The sequence below is a fragment of the Geotrypetes seraphini genome, chromosome 15, assembly GCF_902459505.1.
Source record: "Geotrypetes seraphini chromosome 15, aGeoSer1.1, whole genome shotgun sequence".
Classification (NCBI taxonomy): domain Eukaryota; kingdom Metazoa; phylum Chordata; class Amphibia; order Gymnophiona; family Dermophiidae; genus Geotrypetes; species Geotrypetes seraphini.
The window spans coordinates 27,959,362-27,978,759 of record NC_047098.1 but is presented as its reverse complement, the minus strand read 5'-3'; the positions used below and the strand labels follow the sequence as shown (position 1 = coordinate 27,978,759).

Sequence of the window (19,398 nt, the reverse complement as noted above, 5' to 3'; positions counted from 1 at the left end):
GAGGTTGGTAAAGGGAAGAGGTGAAAGCTAGGAGGTTGTATAACAAACTGTGTATTGCAGCAGATTCCAGGTGTGCCCTGACGAGATGCCGGTAAGGAGAGGCACTGGCGTTGGCTGACTGCTTTTAGGACGTGCCTCTCGTGGTGACAGGCATGTCCTGTAGGCAGTTAGCCGACGCTGAAGACTCCTCCTCCTCACCGGTGTCTCTCCTCCCTTCCCCGCACTGCCCCTCCTCCAGGATCCCCCACCGAAATGACATAGTCAGGGTCATGGCCAGATGGGCCTCTGCATATGCGCAGATGTGATGACATCATGCATGCATGTGACATCATCGCGTTGACGTCCGCGCACTTCCGGGTGCCTTCCAGCACTGGGTTTTGTGTGGTGCCAGCTGAAAAGTTTGCAGGATACTGCTATAGAGAGAAGAGGTATGTCTTTAGTTTCTTCCAGAAGTCAAGTGGTGGGTTGTCTTAGGTATGTTGGCAGTTGGTTCCAGATAAGAGGTTCTTGGTATTCAAAGGTAGCCTCAAACATCTTTATCCACCCAACTAGTTGAGGTGATGGGAAGGATAATTTGAAACACTGCAATACTCTTGCAATCATGAGATAGATTTATATGCACTGCCTCCATTACATGCAAATCTAACTCATGAATATTCATTGTGAATATCCTGAAAGCCTTGAGGACTGGATTGGGAATGGCTAATACATACAATAAAATAAAACCAGGACTAGATTAAACTAAACTAAACCTTAGGTTTGTATACCGCGCCATCTCCACAAGCGTAGAGCTCGGCACGGTTAATTAGCCTGTTCCTTATGACATGAAGTCTGAAGGAAACCCTAAAACTGCTACCAGATGTACTGTAAGCCAAAATCAGGGATGGCAAACTCGCCCTCAAGTAGGGATTTCTCAGATTTCCACAAGTATTCATCAGACTGACTTATTTACAGTTGATATAAGATCCAGGCAGTTTGGATGTTGTGAAAAAGAAAAAAGAAAAAAAAAAAGGTTTTCTATAATACTTAAGAGTTTGCCAGTTCTCATATCTGTCCTAAAGAAAGGGCCAGATCCCAGTGTACATAGACCTCCATTCAGCATCTCCATGTCCCTGATCCTTTATGGTCTGTGAATTGTTTTTAGAGAACCTTTCTTGTTTTTGTGCTTTCATATTTCCCCGTCACGCTACTACTTGTGCAGACTCTGCCCTCATGCTGCTTTCATCCCTTCTGCCCCCTCTATCTGTGGCCCTTTCTTGCCCTTTTACTCAGCTCCCCTACACTCCTTTTCCTTGCTGATATCATCGATGAAGCCTTCTCTCCTGGAGTTAAAGCATGCTTTAGACCTCGGAGCTTGCAGCTGGAATCATGTAAACATTGCTCTTTCTCTTGTTCGGTAACTGTGGTGCATGTCCTGTGCCTGCTGCCTCCAGGCGTCTTAAAGTATTTCTAGACTGTAATAAAGGATCCCCGGTCATTTGTTACGGATTCTGGGTCTACACAGCGCCCCTTCCTTCTTCGAACTTTTCTATTCCGGTGAAATTTGGCATAGCAGCGAAGTCCTAGCAAAAAGAAAGACACCAGTATTTCATAGACTATTCTGGAGAAGAAAACTATGAAAGAACATGTAAAAAAAAGAGTAAATAAAAGAATACATTTTTTTTTCCTTCTTTATTTTTATCGTTGTTCATAGCAACATTTGTACTTCCCTTTGTTAATGTTAATAACGTATTGAACCAAAACGAAAGAGCATGTGAATGAACGTATGAATAGAAGAATATGAGGCTCCTAATCAAAACTTTGAAACGTCCAAAAACCAGCCTACGTGGGCACTTGCAGGGATGTCCAAATGCCGATAATCAAAACCAACTTTCTGGATGTGCAGCAGCTCTTCTAAGCCGCTGTGCACCCAGAGGTCAAAGGGGCGTGTTGGGAGGTGTGTTATGGGCGGGATTTGGGCGGGCTTAAACCTGGACATCCTGCAGCGATAATCAAAGCTTTCCTAGAGGGAACTTAGACGCCAGCAGTTAGACCTGTTTTAGTTGTGTCTAAATGCCCCAAAGCTGCCCAAACTAAACAGATGACCACTGGAAGGATTAAGGCATGATTTCCCCTTACTCCCCCAGTGGTCACCGAACCCCCCTCCCATCACCCAGAGATGGGAGGGGGGGGAAACAGCATATTGAAGGCTTGCCATCAGCTAATCATGGCAGAGGAATCCCCATCAGCTGAGCTAGTTTTGGGGATTCCCACCAGGATCAGTTGAGCCACGGAGCTCTATACCCCTCCCTCCCTGACATTCCTGGACCCCCCAACATTCTCCCAACAATGCCGACATCAGGCAAAACCCCCTTCCACATCATCTAACATCACCAAACATTAGGCAACATTCCCCACATCACCCGACACCACCCAACATGAGGCAACACCCCCCCACACACATCACCCAACATCCTCATACCTTCTGATGTAAAATTGGCAGGAGGGAAGCCCACTCTCTCCTGCCTACAGGGCCGTGTGCTGAGAATGATGGGTCTTTCCCCTCCCATTGTATCTTGGGATGGATATAGAGGGGTGTTTATATAAAATCATTTTTTAATTGTGCTTGTGTATCACCAAGAGGTTTTTCTGCTTTATTTACAATGCTGTGAAAGACTCTTTGTATCTTATGTGCAGTAGTACAGTTTGGAAGGTAATTTCACCAACTTTTTGTGTTTTCTTATTTTTTCTTTTGCTGTTTTCTCTGATAATAATAATAACTTTATTCTTCTATACCACCATAGTCAGATGACTTCTAGGCGGTTCACACTGAAGAGAGCTGGACAATCAGTGAATTACAAAATGCAAATAGAGAAAGTACAACATATTACACAAGAAATAGACAGAAGGAAAATATAAATTTAGTGTGGCTTCTGTTTAGGAGATAAATCTGTCAAACAGTACAGTTTTAATTACTCTCTGAAAGGTTCTGTAGGTCAATCTGGCTCCATTGATGTAGTTACCCAGCCAAGACTGCTGTTTGCTTGCTTGAAAAATGAAAGACCTGTCCAAAAAGGACTTATATTTACAACCGGTGATTCTTGGGTATGCAAATATGTTGCACTTTCTGGTTGACCATGTGGGGTTGTGTAGCACGAAATGAGGTAGAAGATAGGAAGGAGCTAGTCCCCAGGCCTGCTTGAAACAAACGCAAGCAAATTTAAACATTATTCGCGCCTCCATTGGCAACCAGTACAACAGTCTGTAGTAGGGACTAATATGGTCGCTTTTCTTCAATCCAAATATCAAGCGAACTGCTGTGTTCTTAATTTTCATACTGTTTTCTTAGGGATACCCAGATAAACGATATTGCAGTAGTCCAGTACTGATAGGACCGAAGACTGCACCAGTAATCTAAAAGATGAAGGGTTGAAGTATTTTTTAATGGTCCTTAATTTCCACAGTGCACAAAAGCACTTCTTCACCATTATGTTCGTATGATAAACCATAATCAAATGTGTGTCTAGTGTGATTCCCAGTATTTTTATAGTTTTAGAAATTGGGTATTTGTGACCATGTAGATGTAGCGATGTTCTGTTTTGTCTATCTGTTTAGGTAGATATATGTTTCTGGGCTCATATTCAATTGTCTAGCTGTAGCTCCCTGACATAGGTGCTGTGTCGCTGAAACAGACTGGGCACTGTGTAAAAACTGACTTTGAGGTCTGGATACAGATACACCTGGGACCAGTCTTTGTTGGGATTTTAATAAAGAACATTTTAAACCTTATTCTTTTTGCTGGGTTTTAAAAATATTCTTTTGCATCAGATCTGCAGCTTGGATTATTGCCTCTTTTTGCTTTTGTGACTAGAAACTACAGACTCTAGAAATTTGGTGAAGATACGAATGTTATCAATCAGATGATAACTAGATGGAAGAGTAGAATCCAGAGATGAAGATTTTAGTAAAGGAAATAGCACAATCTGACCCATATTAGATGAAAAAAACAACAACCCTAAAACAAATCAAGAAAATGATTAATCAGAGATGTATCCCAGCTCACTGCATTCAAATTTAATTAATTTTAATATACTGACCATCGACGTGCACCTGGCCTGTTTACAATGCTAAAAATGAAAGGTTAAAATAAATTTTTTTTTTTGTGTGTGGGGGGGGGGGGGAATATGTGAACATTAAACAGACAAATTACAAATATGAACATGAGCTTGAGGGGAAAGGGGGAGGGGAAAGTTAATAATTACATCATTAAAAATAAATTAATTAAAGAGAAGAGGGGGGAGAATTCTTAAAACAAAAGAGGGACAAGAATCCTAATTCCTTATTATCCCACTAAATCTCTTCGTTCTACGTCACAAAATCTCCTCGTTGTACCATCATTAAAACTAATTAACACGTCGAGATCCAACAACTTCGCTGTCACTGCAGCCTCTCTTTGGAATTCGCTGCCTAATCACTTACGAATCGAATCCACGATAAAGCAATTTAAAGCAAAACTAAAAACATTCTTATTTGAAGATGCTTTTGGATAAAACTGTCCTTTTCAGGACTAAAACAACCATAGCTTTTACCCTTACCTACTGTTTTATCCTTAAGTGCGCTTTTTTTCAAATATTGTAGTTCTACCCTTTTTCCCTAATTCTGTGCAATTAGTATATATGTTTTTGTACGTGTCTACTAACCTAACATGGTTTTGTTTACTATTTTAACTTCAACTGTTTTGTTCCTTTTAAGATATTTCTTTTTTATTATTATCGTACACCGCCTATAAATTTGAATAAGCGGTATAAAAAAATCTTTTAATAAACTTGAAATTTGAAAAGCTAAGCTTTTTAAAAAATGAAGAAAAAAAAAGGCTTGGAGATATGAGAAGAGCCGACCCTAGGATTTCCTGTGAGAGTTATTGTTTGTCTGGATTCTCTCCCAAATCTCTTCCTGGAAATATCCTCTCACAGTAAGTCTGTTAGTGTCTTTGTCACTATTCATGTTTCAGATTACTACATGTATTCCCTTCATCTTAATTGTACATTGCTTAGAATGTTATGTTAAGACGATTAATCAAATTTTAATAAACTTGAAACTTAATAAGCTTGTTACTCTTGTCTGATACCTCTATCTGATCTCTCTCCTAGGAAATCATCCCATTGTTACGCTTGTCTGGAATCTCTAACGGCTCTCTTCCCTAGATTTCTCCCCATGGGAATCTTCCCCCAAAGTCATTAATCTAAAAAGGGAATATGTCAATGTCTTCATCACAGTCCTGTCATTATCCTGCCTTACTTTTATTTTTCAAAATTTTATATTTGTAGCGTTGTAAACCGACCAGATACATGTTGATGATATCAACCTATAAATAAGAAGATAAGAAGATAAGAAGATAAGAACATAAGAACATAAGAAATGCCTCTGCTGGGTCAGACCCGAGGTCCATCGTGCCCAGCAGTCCGCTCACGCGGCGGCCCAACAGGTCCAGGACCTGTGCATTAATCTTCTATCTATACCCCTCTATCCCCATTTCCAGTAGGAATTTGTCCAATCCTTTCTTGAACCCCAGTACCGTACTCTGCCTTATAACGTCCTCTGGAAGCGCATTCCAGGTGTCCACCACACGTTGGGTAAAGAAGAACTTCCTAGCATTTGTTTTGAATGCCTCTGCTAGGTCAGACCTGAGGTTCATCGTGCCCAGCAGTCCGCTCACGCGGTGGCCCAACAGGTCCAGGACCTGTGCAGTAATCCTCTATCTATACCCCTCTACCCCCTTTTCCGGCAGGAAATTGTCCAATCCTTTCTTGAACCCCAGTACCGTACTCTGCCCTATTACGCTCTCTGGAAGCGCATTCCAGGTGTCCACCACACGTTGGGTAAAGAAGAACTTCCTAGCATTCGTTTTGAATCTGTCTCCTTTCAACTTTTCTGAATGCCCTCTTGTTTTTTTATTATTCGAAAGTTTGAAGAATCTGTCCCTCTCTACTCTCTCTATGCCCTTCATGATCTTGTAAATCTCTATCATATCCCCTCTAAGTCTCCTCTTCTCCAGGGAAAAGAGACCCAGTTTCTCCAATCTCTCAGCGTATGAAAGGTTTTCCACCCCCTTTATCAGACGCGTCGCTCTCCTCTGAACCCTCTCGAGTAACGCCATGTCCTTCTTAAGGTACGGCGACCAATATTGGACGCAGTACTCCAGATGCGGACGCACCATCGCCCGATACAATGGCAGGATAACTTCTTTCGTTCTGGTTGTAATACCCTTGGAAACTTGGAATATTGAGAAATGGAGCTGTCTGTATAATTCTCAGTTTCAGGGAGTCACTTACCATCTGTACACATGCAATCATCATAACACTTATTGTTAAGACCACGACTGTGGAGTTTGCAGGTGTGTTCTCTTAAGTCACAGCACGATCCTGCATAAAAAAAGCACATACACAGATCCTAAGCTATATTCATATACCATAGCCCTTATCTTAGAAGCATCTTTACATATAAACGGCAGTATTTACATGTCTGGAGAGCAGTACCATAGCTGTGGGTGGGCTCAGGTGGACAGGGGCTTACCACTTTGGGCTCAGGCCTACCCTGCAGAGGTGCATCCTTGCTGCAGATGGTGGAGATCCCCCAAGCCTCCTCCACACAGCTGTAGACCTCCTCAGAGGTGCCCATAACTCCCTTCAACATGCTCAAGTTGGCAGCAGTTTTCCTATGTTGCTTGATGCTGGCACAACACATGCTCAGTTTTTTCCCCAAGTGTGAAAAATAGAGTAAGTGCCAGCATCAGGTAGTACAGGAATGCTGCTACTGACTTCTGAGCTGTGCTGAAGGGAGTTCTGGGTGCCTTTGAAGAGTTAGATTATGAGCCCACTAGGGCAAGAGAAAGTACCTACATATAATGTACAGTATAAAGCACTGTGTACAACTAGTAATGCTATATAAATTCTTATTATTAGTAGTATTCAGCTGGAGGGGGCTTTCCAGCTCCAGTACTTAATATTTTAACTTGAGTTGGGGTAGGGACTACCAGGGAGCGGGCAGAGGAAGGGACTGTGGAGAGAAAACTATGCACACCCATTGGCCCATAGACTCACTCAAAATCTGAAGTGTGCTTATTTGACTGCTGGAAAGGCCCAGACATTTAAATGCCATTTCAGAACAAGGCCTATTCACACTTGGGGATGCAGATGTTGAGGAGGTGCTGGAAAGGGTGGGAGGAGGGAGTGTCTTGGGCAGGCCTACATTACAGATATACATTCCTAGGGATTTGTTGTGACCTGCTTTGTACAAAGTGGGATACAAATGACTAAACTATAAACTATCCTCCCTGACAGGAGGCCCTTGTGGCATCTTTCTGTCTCTCTCCCCCCCCCCCTCCCAGAGCTCCACACAGCTTCTTCTCCCCTGTGGTTAATACATCTTTGCTATCCGAACCCCCAAAGAAGATACCCCATGGCATCCTCTCTTTCCCTACCCCTGCAGCATCCAGCTCCTGTCAGCAGATTCCCCCCATCAGAAAAGCCCCCACCATGAGATTTTACCCATGACCCTTTGTAACAGCCAACCTGATCCCCAAGATGGTGGAAAGTACCTACCTTGTGGTACCTAACTCCACTGAAGCCCAAAGTCTCCCTCCCAATGCCCATACATGGAAACCTGACCTTTAGCAGTAATACCATGATATTACCACTGGAGGATTTGGCAACCATTCTGAGGGCCAGCGCCATTGGGCAGGAGTTAGTGGCCATTTCTCCATGCCCATTAGACTCTAGGAACCCCATAGTTATCAAAACAAAGAAAAATGGGGAGACCCAATGATCCACAGTAAAAACAATCCACCGATGAAAACAAAAACTGTGGATACAGATGTTCTGGAGATAATTTATTAAACACTGACATATAAAACCATGAAAATTCAATTGAAAAAATACAGTGATAAAAAATACTGTAATAAAAATCCAACCGGACCCTACACGGTCCGTGTTTTGGCGAACACGCCTTCCTCAGGGGTCCAATGGTTTGCAAACTCACATATAAAGAATTGGACTGAAAACAGTCTATTGTCTTCAAACATGTGAGCAAAGAACACCGCAGACAAGCTGAAGTAGCAAAAAAAAAAAAAAAAAAAATGCTACCCCATAGTTAGGCCAGGGAGTGGATTGGGGGTGGGAGAGGTCTCCAGGGGGATCTTTGGATCTTCTGCCTTTGCGGGAGCAGGTTTTTGGGTCTAGAAGGGGGTATTGGATCAGCTGTATTAGAGGAGTCCTGTAGAGGGGAGGGGTCTTCTGATAGGGAGGGGGTCTGGTGTCAAAGAGGGGTGGATGCTAAAGGTGAGTCTCTTGACAGGGGAAGGGACATTGACCATAATGAGGGGAAGAATGCTAAGGGGGATCTCCTGTCAGAGAAACGGTTGCCACCACAGGAGGGGCTGCATATGAGGGGGTCTCCTGTTACACAGGGTATATTGTGAAGGGGGGGGGGAGGAAAAGTTAATGTGAAGGGTGAACAGAGGTTGTGGGGAAACAGTTTCCAGAGGGAGAAGCAATTTTACAAAGCTGGTCTCACATTTATGTGTATGTGTTGGGGGGGGGGGAGGGGGAAGAGAAGCAGGCCCATTTGTTTTCCCCTCCTCCAGTTTTGTAAAATTGCTGCCCCCTCTGTATATGGGAAGACTTTAACATATGGACTCACAGCTATTTTATAAGAGGCTATACTTTTGGCAGAGCCTCTTGTAAAATAATAAGGAGACTCTCTGCTTCTTGATTTGGTTATGTAAATTCTCCTCTCCATAGAGCATCTCAAATCTGCTTCTATCATGTTTTATATTCAAACACTACAGAGCATCTTGCTAATAAATGTATGTGCAATTGTGTGCAACACCCATATACACAGTGTCAAATGCATGTGTAGCCATTTACATATGCACTTTACTAAACATGCATATTTCTTATCTACAAATGACAAAAGAGACAGATTTTGAGGCTTTTTCTCACCTGGAAGGCAGTCGAGGTGATGATCACAAGCTTCCCCTTCAGTCACTAAAGCCACTGTTTCGTTGCCAGTCATTTTTTTGCGTCGTTTCTCTGCCAAAAAAATAAATGAATGGTTCAAGACTGAGGTAGCTGTTCAAAACACCTGGCCCCCAACGTGATATGAGAGGATCGAAGAAGTTGCTTTTAGCTCATGCTCTAAAACAGGGGTGTCAAAGTCCCTCCTCGAGGGCCGCAATCCAGTCGGGTTTTCAGGATTTCCCCAATGAATATGCACGAGATCTATTACCATACAATGAAAGCAGTGAATGCAAATAGATCTCATGCATATTCATTGGGGAAATCCTGAAAACCCTGACTGGATTGCGGCCCTCGAGGAGGGACTTTTGACACCCCTGCTCTAAAAGATCTAACATCTCCTGTGGAAACACACATCTGAGCTTACTCAGCAGGAAATGTGACTTCAAGAGCAGTAAATGTGTCCCCTTTCACACAGTCGCGTTGGGGAGGGAAAGTCACTGCCTTGAAACAGCCATTCTGACGAAACATGTTCGGCAGTGACATTCCCTCCCCGGCGCGACTACAGCTAAGTTTTTACAAGCTACTTTATTACTTTTGATATTAAGTCATAACAAGTTATCTTGCTACTTTGTATTGATTACGTGGCTACAAACTGGCAAATTTGCTCAAGCACTTTAAACACATTGGAAAAAAAAAAAAAAATAATAAAATGGGACTAGTGAAGAGACACGGTGGAAAATCATTCTAACCAACATGGTCCAATGAGTGGCACCTCTGAAGTCTTTATAAACATGAAATAAATGAATATTTATTGATAATACCAAGTCTTTAATATAAGTATTTCAATGCCCAAAGTTAGGTGCCATTAAGATCCGTGCCAACCACCAGTTCCATAAAGGTCGCTTAGGCCTGGATTCTAAAACCGGCACCGTTAGGAAGGCGCCAGTAGGCGCTCCATCAACACCTAAGTTAATTGTTTTAATTGGCTGTTGACGGCATGGCAATTGACCACATTGTTAAAACCCAATTCACAACAAATTAAAAGAAAAAAATAGGCACCCCGCGGCACCTACAAACATTTTGCTGGAATCATGACTACAGAGGCGTGGTAATGGGTGGGGTTGACGTTGGTGCCGCTAAACATGATTCTAGGTCAAAGGTTGGCGCCAGAAAAGTAGGCCTGGCCTATATTTCTGGTGCCTACCTTCGACGCAGGCTGCGATTCTGAAAGCGGCGCCGTAATAGTGACATGTGACGGCGCCAATTTTTCAGGTGCCTGCCAATTATGGCGCCGCTTTCAGAATCTGGACCTTAGTGCTAAGAAACCTTTATCGAATGGTGCTTAGCATGGATTCCTGTGCCCAATTTTGAGTGCAGGCGATAACATTTGCTGAAATGCTGACATGCAACCAATTGCAGTTGGGTGCAGAAATGACCCTATTCTATAAAACTGCACCTACATTTTGGAAATCCCTCACCTACCTATGACCACGCCTTCAAAAAGATATAAAGAGGATGGAGTTGGTCCAGAGGAAGGCTATTAAAATGGTTGGTAGTATTTCTTTATAAGGTGTATGTTGACAGACTCAAAGATCTTAACATGTATTCTTTGGAGGAAAGGCAGAAGAGGGGAGATATGATAGAGATGTTTAAATACTTACATGGCATAAATAAACATGAGGCAAATCTCTTTTATTTGAAAGGAATCTCTGGAATGAGATGTATAGAATAGTCTCCCGTTAGAAGTGGTGAAGACAGACTGTGTCTGAATTCAAGAAAGCATGGAATAGGCACATGGGATCTTTTGGGGAGATGGGGAGATAGTGGATGCTATGGATGGCATAGTGGATGCTATGGATGGGCAGATTGGATGGGCTATTTGGCCTTTATCTGCCATCATGTTTCTATGTTAATTAGTTTATGCATGAATCCGCACCCAAATTTAGGCAATCTTTATAGAATCATTGGGTACAATTGTAAGAGGGCATGCGCAGGGGGAGGTGTATGGGCGGGTCACACATTTAGGTATGTATCATACAAAATACTGTATGTTACATGCTTGGACCGCCTATATTTACATGCTACAATGATACATTTAGGCATGTTATTTTGCACTTGATATTGACATGGCATAAGTGGGCAGTTCTAAACGTTGATGTGTAAATGCCACCTTTGTTTTAGTATTCTATAACAGAATATGGGTACCCAGATACCATTACAGAATTAGCATTTAGCTATAGAATTGCTCCCTAAAAGCCCACTTTTTTTTAAATTTAAAATTTATTTTTGACTGACTTGGAAATATTAATTTGAATGAGAGAGGTAAATGATTATATTTGATGACTGAATGATCATAATCTTTAGCCTGTATATGATACCTCTTTCTAATATCAAGTGGTTGCTTTTTATTCAGCACTACAATATGTGATTTGACTATCTGTTTTCTTTGAATTGGTTCAAGTGTAGGAGGTCTTTGACCAGTTCATTGTCACTTGTTGGAATTCCATGTGAGGACAGATCACAAGTTATGAGTTACAAGGGATAGTGCAAGAGGTTGTGGACGGTGCATCACAGGATATAAGATTTAGTGGGAAATTACCTTTTTTGTTATCCAATGGCCAAGATTCTGGCTTTAAGTCCTCATAATCTGTCCAGTCAAACAATGTCATATCAAGAGTGGGCATTACATCTCCATCTTTCCTGAGATGAACCTGCAGTTGACAGTGAAAGAAAGAAACCATGTTTTAACATATGTGGGTAGGGCAAACAGGGCAGTTGCCCTAGGCCCCTCAGCTACAAGGGACCCCAAACTTCCTGGTGAGGTGAGATTCACTCCCTTCCCTGCCTGTCACTCGTTGCCCTCTCTTTCCCACTGCTGCAGCAGCGTGCATACAAAACTAACCTGTGCTATGGAGCTCTAACACTGTGCGTGCCGCTGCAGGTTTCAATCTCTTCCCTCTATGAAACAGGAAGTTATGTCATGAGGGAGAGGAAGGAGGAAGGAAGCCTGCAGCAGCATACACAATGCTAGGGCACTGTTTGCATGCGGCAGTGGCGGAAGGAAGGGCAAGTGAGTGACAGGCAGGGAAGGGTGGGAAGCTGGCAGTGGCATGCATAGGGCCAGGGCCCTTCAGCACAGGTGAAAGGCAGGGAAGGGAGCTCCTGATTCCTACAGGCTGCCACACTTCAAAAGTAAGGGACCAAGAAGAGACTTCCATGAGTGACTAGGAGGAATAGGAGGAGAGAATGGGACAATTGTAGAGTGAGAGGAAGAGAGATGGTATCACGTGACATGATGGGAGAAAGAAAAAAGAGTGGGACAGGAGTATTGGGTAAGAGACAGATGATGCTGAATGGGGGAGGGGGGAGACAGACAGGGTAATGCTAGGGGATGAGAGGCAAAAGGGCATGTTAGAAGGGAAAGAAATAAAGAAGATGGACTGTGGAGATGTAAGAGAGAAAGATAGGGAGAAAGTCAGAAGAGACAAAGATGGCTGTAGTGAAGAAGGGAGGAGAAAGAAGAGATTCTCAATGGAAGGGGGAGAAAGGGACAACATGAATGGAAGTGGAAAGAGAGGGGGAAACAATAGATTGAAGGAGAGAGAAAGGGAAGATGCTGGTTAGAAGGGAGAAAGAGAGAGAGAGGGAGGAGAGAGAAAGAATGGAAGGAGGAGAGAGGGTAGAAGAAGGAGAGGACACAGTTAATGAAAGTCTGAGAAATATAAAGAAGGGGAATGGGAAGACCAGGGTGAGGGAAAGAAATGGAAACCTTTAGGTAGGTGTAATAGAAGGAAATTGAAGATTGGATAGTAACAATGAAATCTGGACATAGAGGCATAAAAATATATGAAAGAAGTTGAAAAGAAAAGATCAATGCTGGAGATGAATATAATGGAGGAAGTGAAGAAAATAGAAGAGCGAAAAATGGACAGGAAACCCCGGCAAGACATAGTTAAGAGAAGACAGACGAAGGCAGAAATCAGAGACTGGAATCAACACGATTAGAAAAATTAAATGACCAGACCACACAGGCAGAAAAAAATTTTTTATTTTAAATTTAGGATAAAGTAGTGTCATAGCTGTATTATTCCACTCTAAAGGCTAATAGATAAAAATACAACATATGTAGATGAAAATGAAATGGAACCTTTAAGGAGCTAGACACTACACACAATGCAACACCACAGAAAGAGAAACAGTGACTTGTGTCCTCCTGTTCGGTGGAAGATATAAAAATAGCAGGTGTAAATTTTATAAACTGACATATTACAATCACTACATTATAAATTAAGTATACATAAAAAATGGAAAATAAAGTGATAGCTTTCAATTACACATTAAAAGCATTCTTCCCTGCTGTGTTTAAAAATGACTCTAATGTACCTTTACTGTTGACGTAGGTGTTTCCTCCCCCACCACCACTATAAAAAATTAAACTAAAATTGTATTAGGTATGGTAGTAATGGTGGGAAGATCGGGGGGGGGGGAAGTGGACAATGAGGAGAGGGGATCGGGGAAGGGCCCTTCTTAATTTCTCCCCCGGGGCCCCACAATGTCTACAACTGGCCTTGTGCATATGCACATATGTGAACATCCTAGTTCTTGCATTATTTGCAGAACATATATCAACCTTTTATCACAGACTCATCTTCTAGGCTAGGCTCTGGGTCAGGAATTCAGCAATCTCTTCCCTTTTCATCGATGAGGCCAAATACTTCTGTACTATTTGCATGCTTTATTTACATATTTAATTATGGGCTTTATCGTGGGCTTGTAATTAACAACTTTCCATGACTACCATACCGCCATTGTACACAACCTTTTACTAAGCTGCGGTAGGGCTTTAATGCATGGAATAGCATGCGCTACATTGCCCCCTGCGCTAGACCTTAACGCCAGCATTGAGCTGGCATTAGTTTTTCCGCATAGTGCGCGGTAATTTCCTGCATGCGCTAAAAACGCTAGCACACCTTAGTAAAAGGAGCCCTTAGTTCAAAGCATAGTTATAAACAATAACATTCCCTACACACAACTGTTTTGACCCACCATGGTACAAATAAAGCTTCCATCTTTATGAGGGCCATTAATGTGTCAGCTTCTTAAGTGCCTCTCTCTCTTCTTAATTCCTTTAATCAAATTTCAGACATACCATTTGGTCACCACACAGTTTTTGTGTTTACTTGGTTGCCAAATTCTTCTTACTGGCTATGGCTTCTTCATTAGCCCCTTCTCAATACGTTTCCAAGTTTTTAAAGTTTTATATATATATTTTAAAGTGCTTTATTTTATCTTTTTAAAGTACTTAATGTCAATAACTTATTCGTTTTAAAAAAACTGATCCTAAAAACTGCTATGTGGATCGGGATGGTACAGACAAATTTATGAAGGGGGGACTTTTTCTTGAAGCAGCCTGTTGGCGAAACATGTCGATATGACAGGTCCCTTTCCCGATGTGATAAGATAAACAAGAAAAGAAAAGAATATATTAAGATAAGTTTTAATCAGTTTTTTAAAACGAATAAGTTATTGACATTAAGCACGTTAAAAAGATAAAATAGAGCACTTTAAAATATATATATAAAACTTTAAAAACTTGGAAACATATTGAGAAGGGGCTAATGAAGAAGCCATAGCCAGTAAGAAGAATTTGGCAACCAAGTAAACACAAAAACTGTGTGGTGACCAAATGGCATGTCTGAAGCCCTGATAGTTTGATTAAAGTAATTAAGAAGAGAGAGAGGCATTGAGAGATGTGTGTGGTATTATGAATGGTTTATCAATGCCATAGCACTGACTGAGATTGTCACGTGTGAAGCTTCTTAAGTGCAGCTTTTAGGCTCTTTGTCTTTACATATCACAGATCTTAGCCTCAGTGTTAATCAAATAGGACATTATTTCACCTGGGCCCCTCATTAGTCACATTCTTAGTCCACATATAGCCTTCTGGCTTAATTTTAAAACAGGCTTCATTTCTAATGGCATTGCAGTTACCTCTTCTAGCCCGTTTGTTCTCGCTGAACAAATATTTTAAGTACTACTGAATTCTTTACTAAGCTTTGGATCAGGACCCTTCACAGCAAACACTGACAACTTCTCAAACGTTGACTATTGTTTAATTCCTTAATCCAAAATATATAACAAAATTCATGTTCCTACCTCATTTCAAATTTGAATTTTAAAGATGTTCTTCAGCTTTATGGGGAAAACATCTTTAAAATTCAAATTTGTAGTCAACAGACTTTCCCGCCAAAATTCAAATTTGTGACCAACGGACGGTCCTGCCTCAATGACCTCAAGCCCCAGCCAATCAGGTTTGAGGACCCACTATATTTAAAGACAAATTGCAAACCTCACAGAACACCCTGAAGAAAGCTACAGCATGATGGCTGAAATGTTGGTTCTACCTATCCAGACATGGCAAGACCTGGACAACTGCAACAATCATGATACAAGCCACGGAAATCTAAGAGATCGTGCTTGATTCAATCTCAGACTTCAGTCTTGATTTCTAAAACATACCCAGTCACTACAGGTAACTGCCCAGGTAAAACTGTGTGAACATTGTCCTTCCCATATTCCCAATAAGCTCCAATAACCAGTACAAGCCTTAGATATATTCCTGGTTTCTGACAAGGAGATCCATAGAATATGGTGATTTAGAGTCATACATGTCTATTAATTACACCATAATAGCAGTATCTGTACCTGGGGCTGAGGAGATACCGCTGTTGATCCTTCAGTTGAAGCAGCAGTTTGTGGCATGCTGATATGATTGGTGGGTATGTCACTCACAGCAGTTCCTTCATGTAGGAAGTTCTGACTCTGCTCTTCCAAAACTGATGCATCCTTGAATAGAGAACTGCGATCTAGTTCAGAAATGGTGCCTGCAGACAGGGATTATAAATAAACACACATTTAGTTCTCCTGTCCTTCTATGCCATACACATAATCATTCAGGGGCCAATTCTGTAATGAGCTACCTGGTTTTAGGAAGGGAAGAGCAGCCAGAAAAATGTCATTCTGTGTCATTTGGGGCATTTCCATTGGGCCTGATAGTCATCTAACTATCTCCTGTGGTTGGCAGCAAAGCCGGAAATTCAACACCAGTGCCATATCAGGCAACTAGCATTGAATTTCCAGTTTCTTTTTTGGCCAGCCAAGACATAGCCAGCTAAGCCAATATTCATCAGACATAGCCAGTCACCAGACAATCCGCTGAATGGGATATTCATTGGGAGATGCTGGCCATCTCCTACTTAATATCAGCAGATAGCTGGGGATATGTTATTTGGCTGGCCAGGGGCTGTTCCTGGCTGGCCAAATAGAACTGAATATCGGGCAGATTGTGTTTAGTGGTCTTTCTCTTATGTCATCGCATGGTTGAAAAAAGGTTTGAAGCTGGCAGTGGGTCTGAATATCAGGGTATCTCCTTGAAACAGTCCTAGCGAAACGTGGATCCACGTCGGAATCCCATTTAAACGCTCAAGCGATATGACAAGCTAAGTTCTAAAAATGAATCTATTTTACAATATATATTAATTTAAAATAATTATATAAATTAACATTATTCAATAATAGGATGGTAGTTGGGGTTTGACCAATGAGGAGGCTAGCTACGTTGTGAACTCTGTACTATAACAGATTTTATTCTGTACAGATGTAGCCACTGAGGTCTTATCCTGTATTACCAAAGAAAGTGAATAATGAGCTGAATTTACAATAAGTCTATAAGAAATTGCTTGCTATGAAATATTGAGATATATCAGAATGAATTGTGCTCTTGAAGCTTCTTAATTCTATTTAATATACAACTGAATGAGGATATTTTCTGGATTGATCACATGAGACAACACATGTCCTACAATCTTTCTCTGGAATGTACAACCCTTAAGTCTAACATCCCACAAACTACAGAGACCTTAAGGCCTTATTTTAAATTAACTTTATCTACAGAAAAATCTTTATTGAATAAGGCCTATAGTCAAATAATTCTCAGTAAGAATCCTTCATTTTTAATTCATTGTAGTATCACAGGGAGTCTATTAACCATTTTCTCTGATGCTTTTTTAAGACTGATTTAAAAAGATGCATATAAAAATCACATCTCTTTAGACGTGTATGTGTAATGCATATAAGTTGCATCTTTTCCCTCTGATTTTCTTGTAAAATCCACATTTTTCATAATTTGCCCTTCTTTTAACTTTATCCCTTTATATGTGGGTTCTTGTGCGCCTATACAATTGGTACTTAAGTGTCTAAGTCCAGGCTCCGATATCTGCACTTGCACCCATGCTTGAATTACAATGTGCATTTGTGTGCATGTTCTGTGTAGTGATCTGACTACACAGGAGAGGGGGGACATGATTGAGACATTTAAATACATCACAGGACGTGTCGAGGTGGAAGATGACATCCTTTTTCTCAAAGGACCCTCGGCCACAAGAGGGCATCCGCTTAAACTTAGAGGGGGGAAATTTAGTAGTGACACCAGGAAGTATTTCTTCACGGAAAGAGTGGTGGATCACTGGAACAAGCTTCCGGTGCAGGTGGTCGAGGCCACCAGCGTGCTTGACTTCAAGAATAAATGGGACATCTACGTGGGATCCCTGCGAAGTCGAGTTAAGGAACTGGGTCATTAGCATTCAGACTTATTGGGGTGGGTCAGTAGAGTGGGCAGACTTGATGGGCTATAGCCCTTTTCTGCCATCATCTTTCTATGTTTCTATGTTTCTGTGCTGTGGTATGTCTTTTTGGAGAAGGTTTTTCTGTGTTTACCCACTCCACATGATGACCTCACCCTAATATTGTACTTCTGAAGCTGGCTTTACATGTGGCTATGTGTAAGAGACCTCTATTACTCTGATTTGGACTCACCTCTATACTGCTTCATCTGGTGCTTGTGACTGAGACGTTTGTGCTTCTGGTTTGGTCCTGGAGACTGATTTTCCCTTTCAGGTTGCAGGAATTCTGCACCCACAAAAGCAATCTTGTCCATTTCCTCCCGGGCTGAAGAATCTTTTGGCAGCCATGGACTCTTTCCTTTGGGCCCCTGGGCTCTGGAGGATGGGCTACGAGCCCTGTTGTTCTTAATTATACCCTGTTTGTGACGATGGCCCCCACGGTGGTGCTCTAACCACAGATCTTGCTTTTGCAGGTTCTTCCTTTCCGAGATTTTTCTGGGCTTTCGAGTCGTAGGTTCCAGGGAACACACCCGAGTGATGTCATGAAGCATCAAAATAAAGAACAAAACAGGAAAGATGGAACTGCAAGGAAAGATCTTCATTGTGACCACCTGACCTGTAAAGAAACAAAGGAGAGAAAAATGACCTAATACTTTTGACATACAAAGAATTATCCCCATACACCTTTCCTGAATTCCCTTACAAACTCAGAATACTTGTTCCCCATATCCTCTCCCAAAGCTGCAAGCCCTGTTCTAATTATCTAGAACACTGGATATATGGTCAGAGAATTTGTAGATCCTATCACTTTACCACACTCATTTTCTCAGTGGTCAATTACAGATGTGAAAGCTGGACACTACTGAAACAAGACAGAAAGAAGAGTGACTCATTTGAGCTTTTGGTGCTGGAGAAGGATTTTATGCGTGCCCTGGACCACCAGAAGAACTAACAAATTGATTGTGGAAGAGATTAAACCAGCTATGTCACTCAAAGCCCAAATGATTAAGTTATGACTGTCTTATTTTGGTCACACTGTCAGAAGAGAAAGATCATTGGAAAACGACGTGCATGTTTGGGGAAAATAGAAGGAAACAGGCAAAGAGGGTGACCTGCAATCAGATGGCTGGACACATTGAAAATAACCATGGGGGTGACACTGGATGACCTTACGAGACTAGCACAAAACCAATATATTTTTAGTTCTGTAATTCATCAAGTCGTTAGGACTCGAACACGAGTCGATGGCATCTAAAACATCACCTCACCTATTCCCTAAGCTCTAATATAGTCCCTCAGTAAAATTATTAAACTGTAACTAAAGGAAACAAGGAATGTAGTGATTCATTCCTGAGTGCAGACAAAAGCCTGAGTGCAGATATAAAGCCTTAAAAATAAACAATATACTTGCATACAAGAACAGATTTTACCAGGTGGGAGAAATTTCTTCTATGAAAGGCCTACGTCTCTCAGGAAGAAGTGAAAGATGGAAAGAATGGTCTTTTTAATAACCTGTAGTACGATGTGGGGTATTAGAGAGGTTAGCAGAAGATTTTTGGGTGTTGTCAACGGTCTATTTTTCCCTGTCAGGCAGATGCTACCACTCTAAGAGTTTCTGCGGTTATTCTTTGAAGATGTTGTAACTGTATAATGCACCATGATCCTATACAGATATGTAAATCTACTTTCAGCATTGCTCAGAACCTGTTTTCTCTAGTCCA

The 19,398-nt window shown here is 41.6% G+C and overlaps 1 protein-coding gene across 1 annotated transcript in view; it reads right to left on the bottom strand.

Moving 5' to 3' along the window:
- Positions 1 to 272: 272 nt before the first annotated feature.
- The window catches only part of DRAXIN (dorsal inhibitory axon guidance protein), a 33,478-nt gene continuing 14,352 nt past the window's right edge, over positions 273 to 19,398 (bottom strand). The window contains exons 2-7 of the mRNA XM_033922993.1: positions 17,871 to 18,293; positions 15,702 to 15,880; positions 11,596 to 11,707; positions 8,979 to 9,068; positions 6,312 to 6,401; positions 273 to 1,562 (exon numbers count right to left, since the gene is read on the bottom strand). Of these exons, the coding sequence (XP_033778884.1) occupies positions 1,450 to 1,562; positions 6,312 to 6,401; positions 8,979 to 9,068; positions 11,596 to 11,707; positions 15,702 to 15,880; positions 17,871 to 18,279 (993 nt within the window). The 5' untranslated portion in view covers positions 18,280 to 18,293 and the 3' untranslated portion in view covers positions 273 to 1,449. The remainder of the gene's footprint in view (positions 1,563 to 6,311; positions 6,402 to 8,978; positions 9,069 to 11,595; positions 11,708 to 15,701; positions 15,881 to 17,870; positions 18,294 to 19,398) is intronic.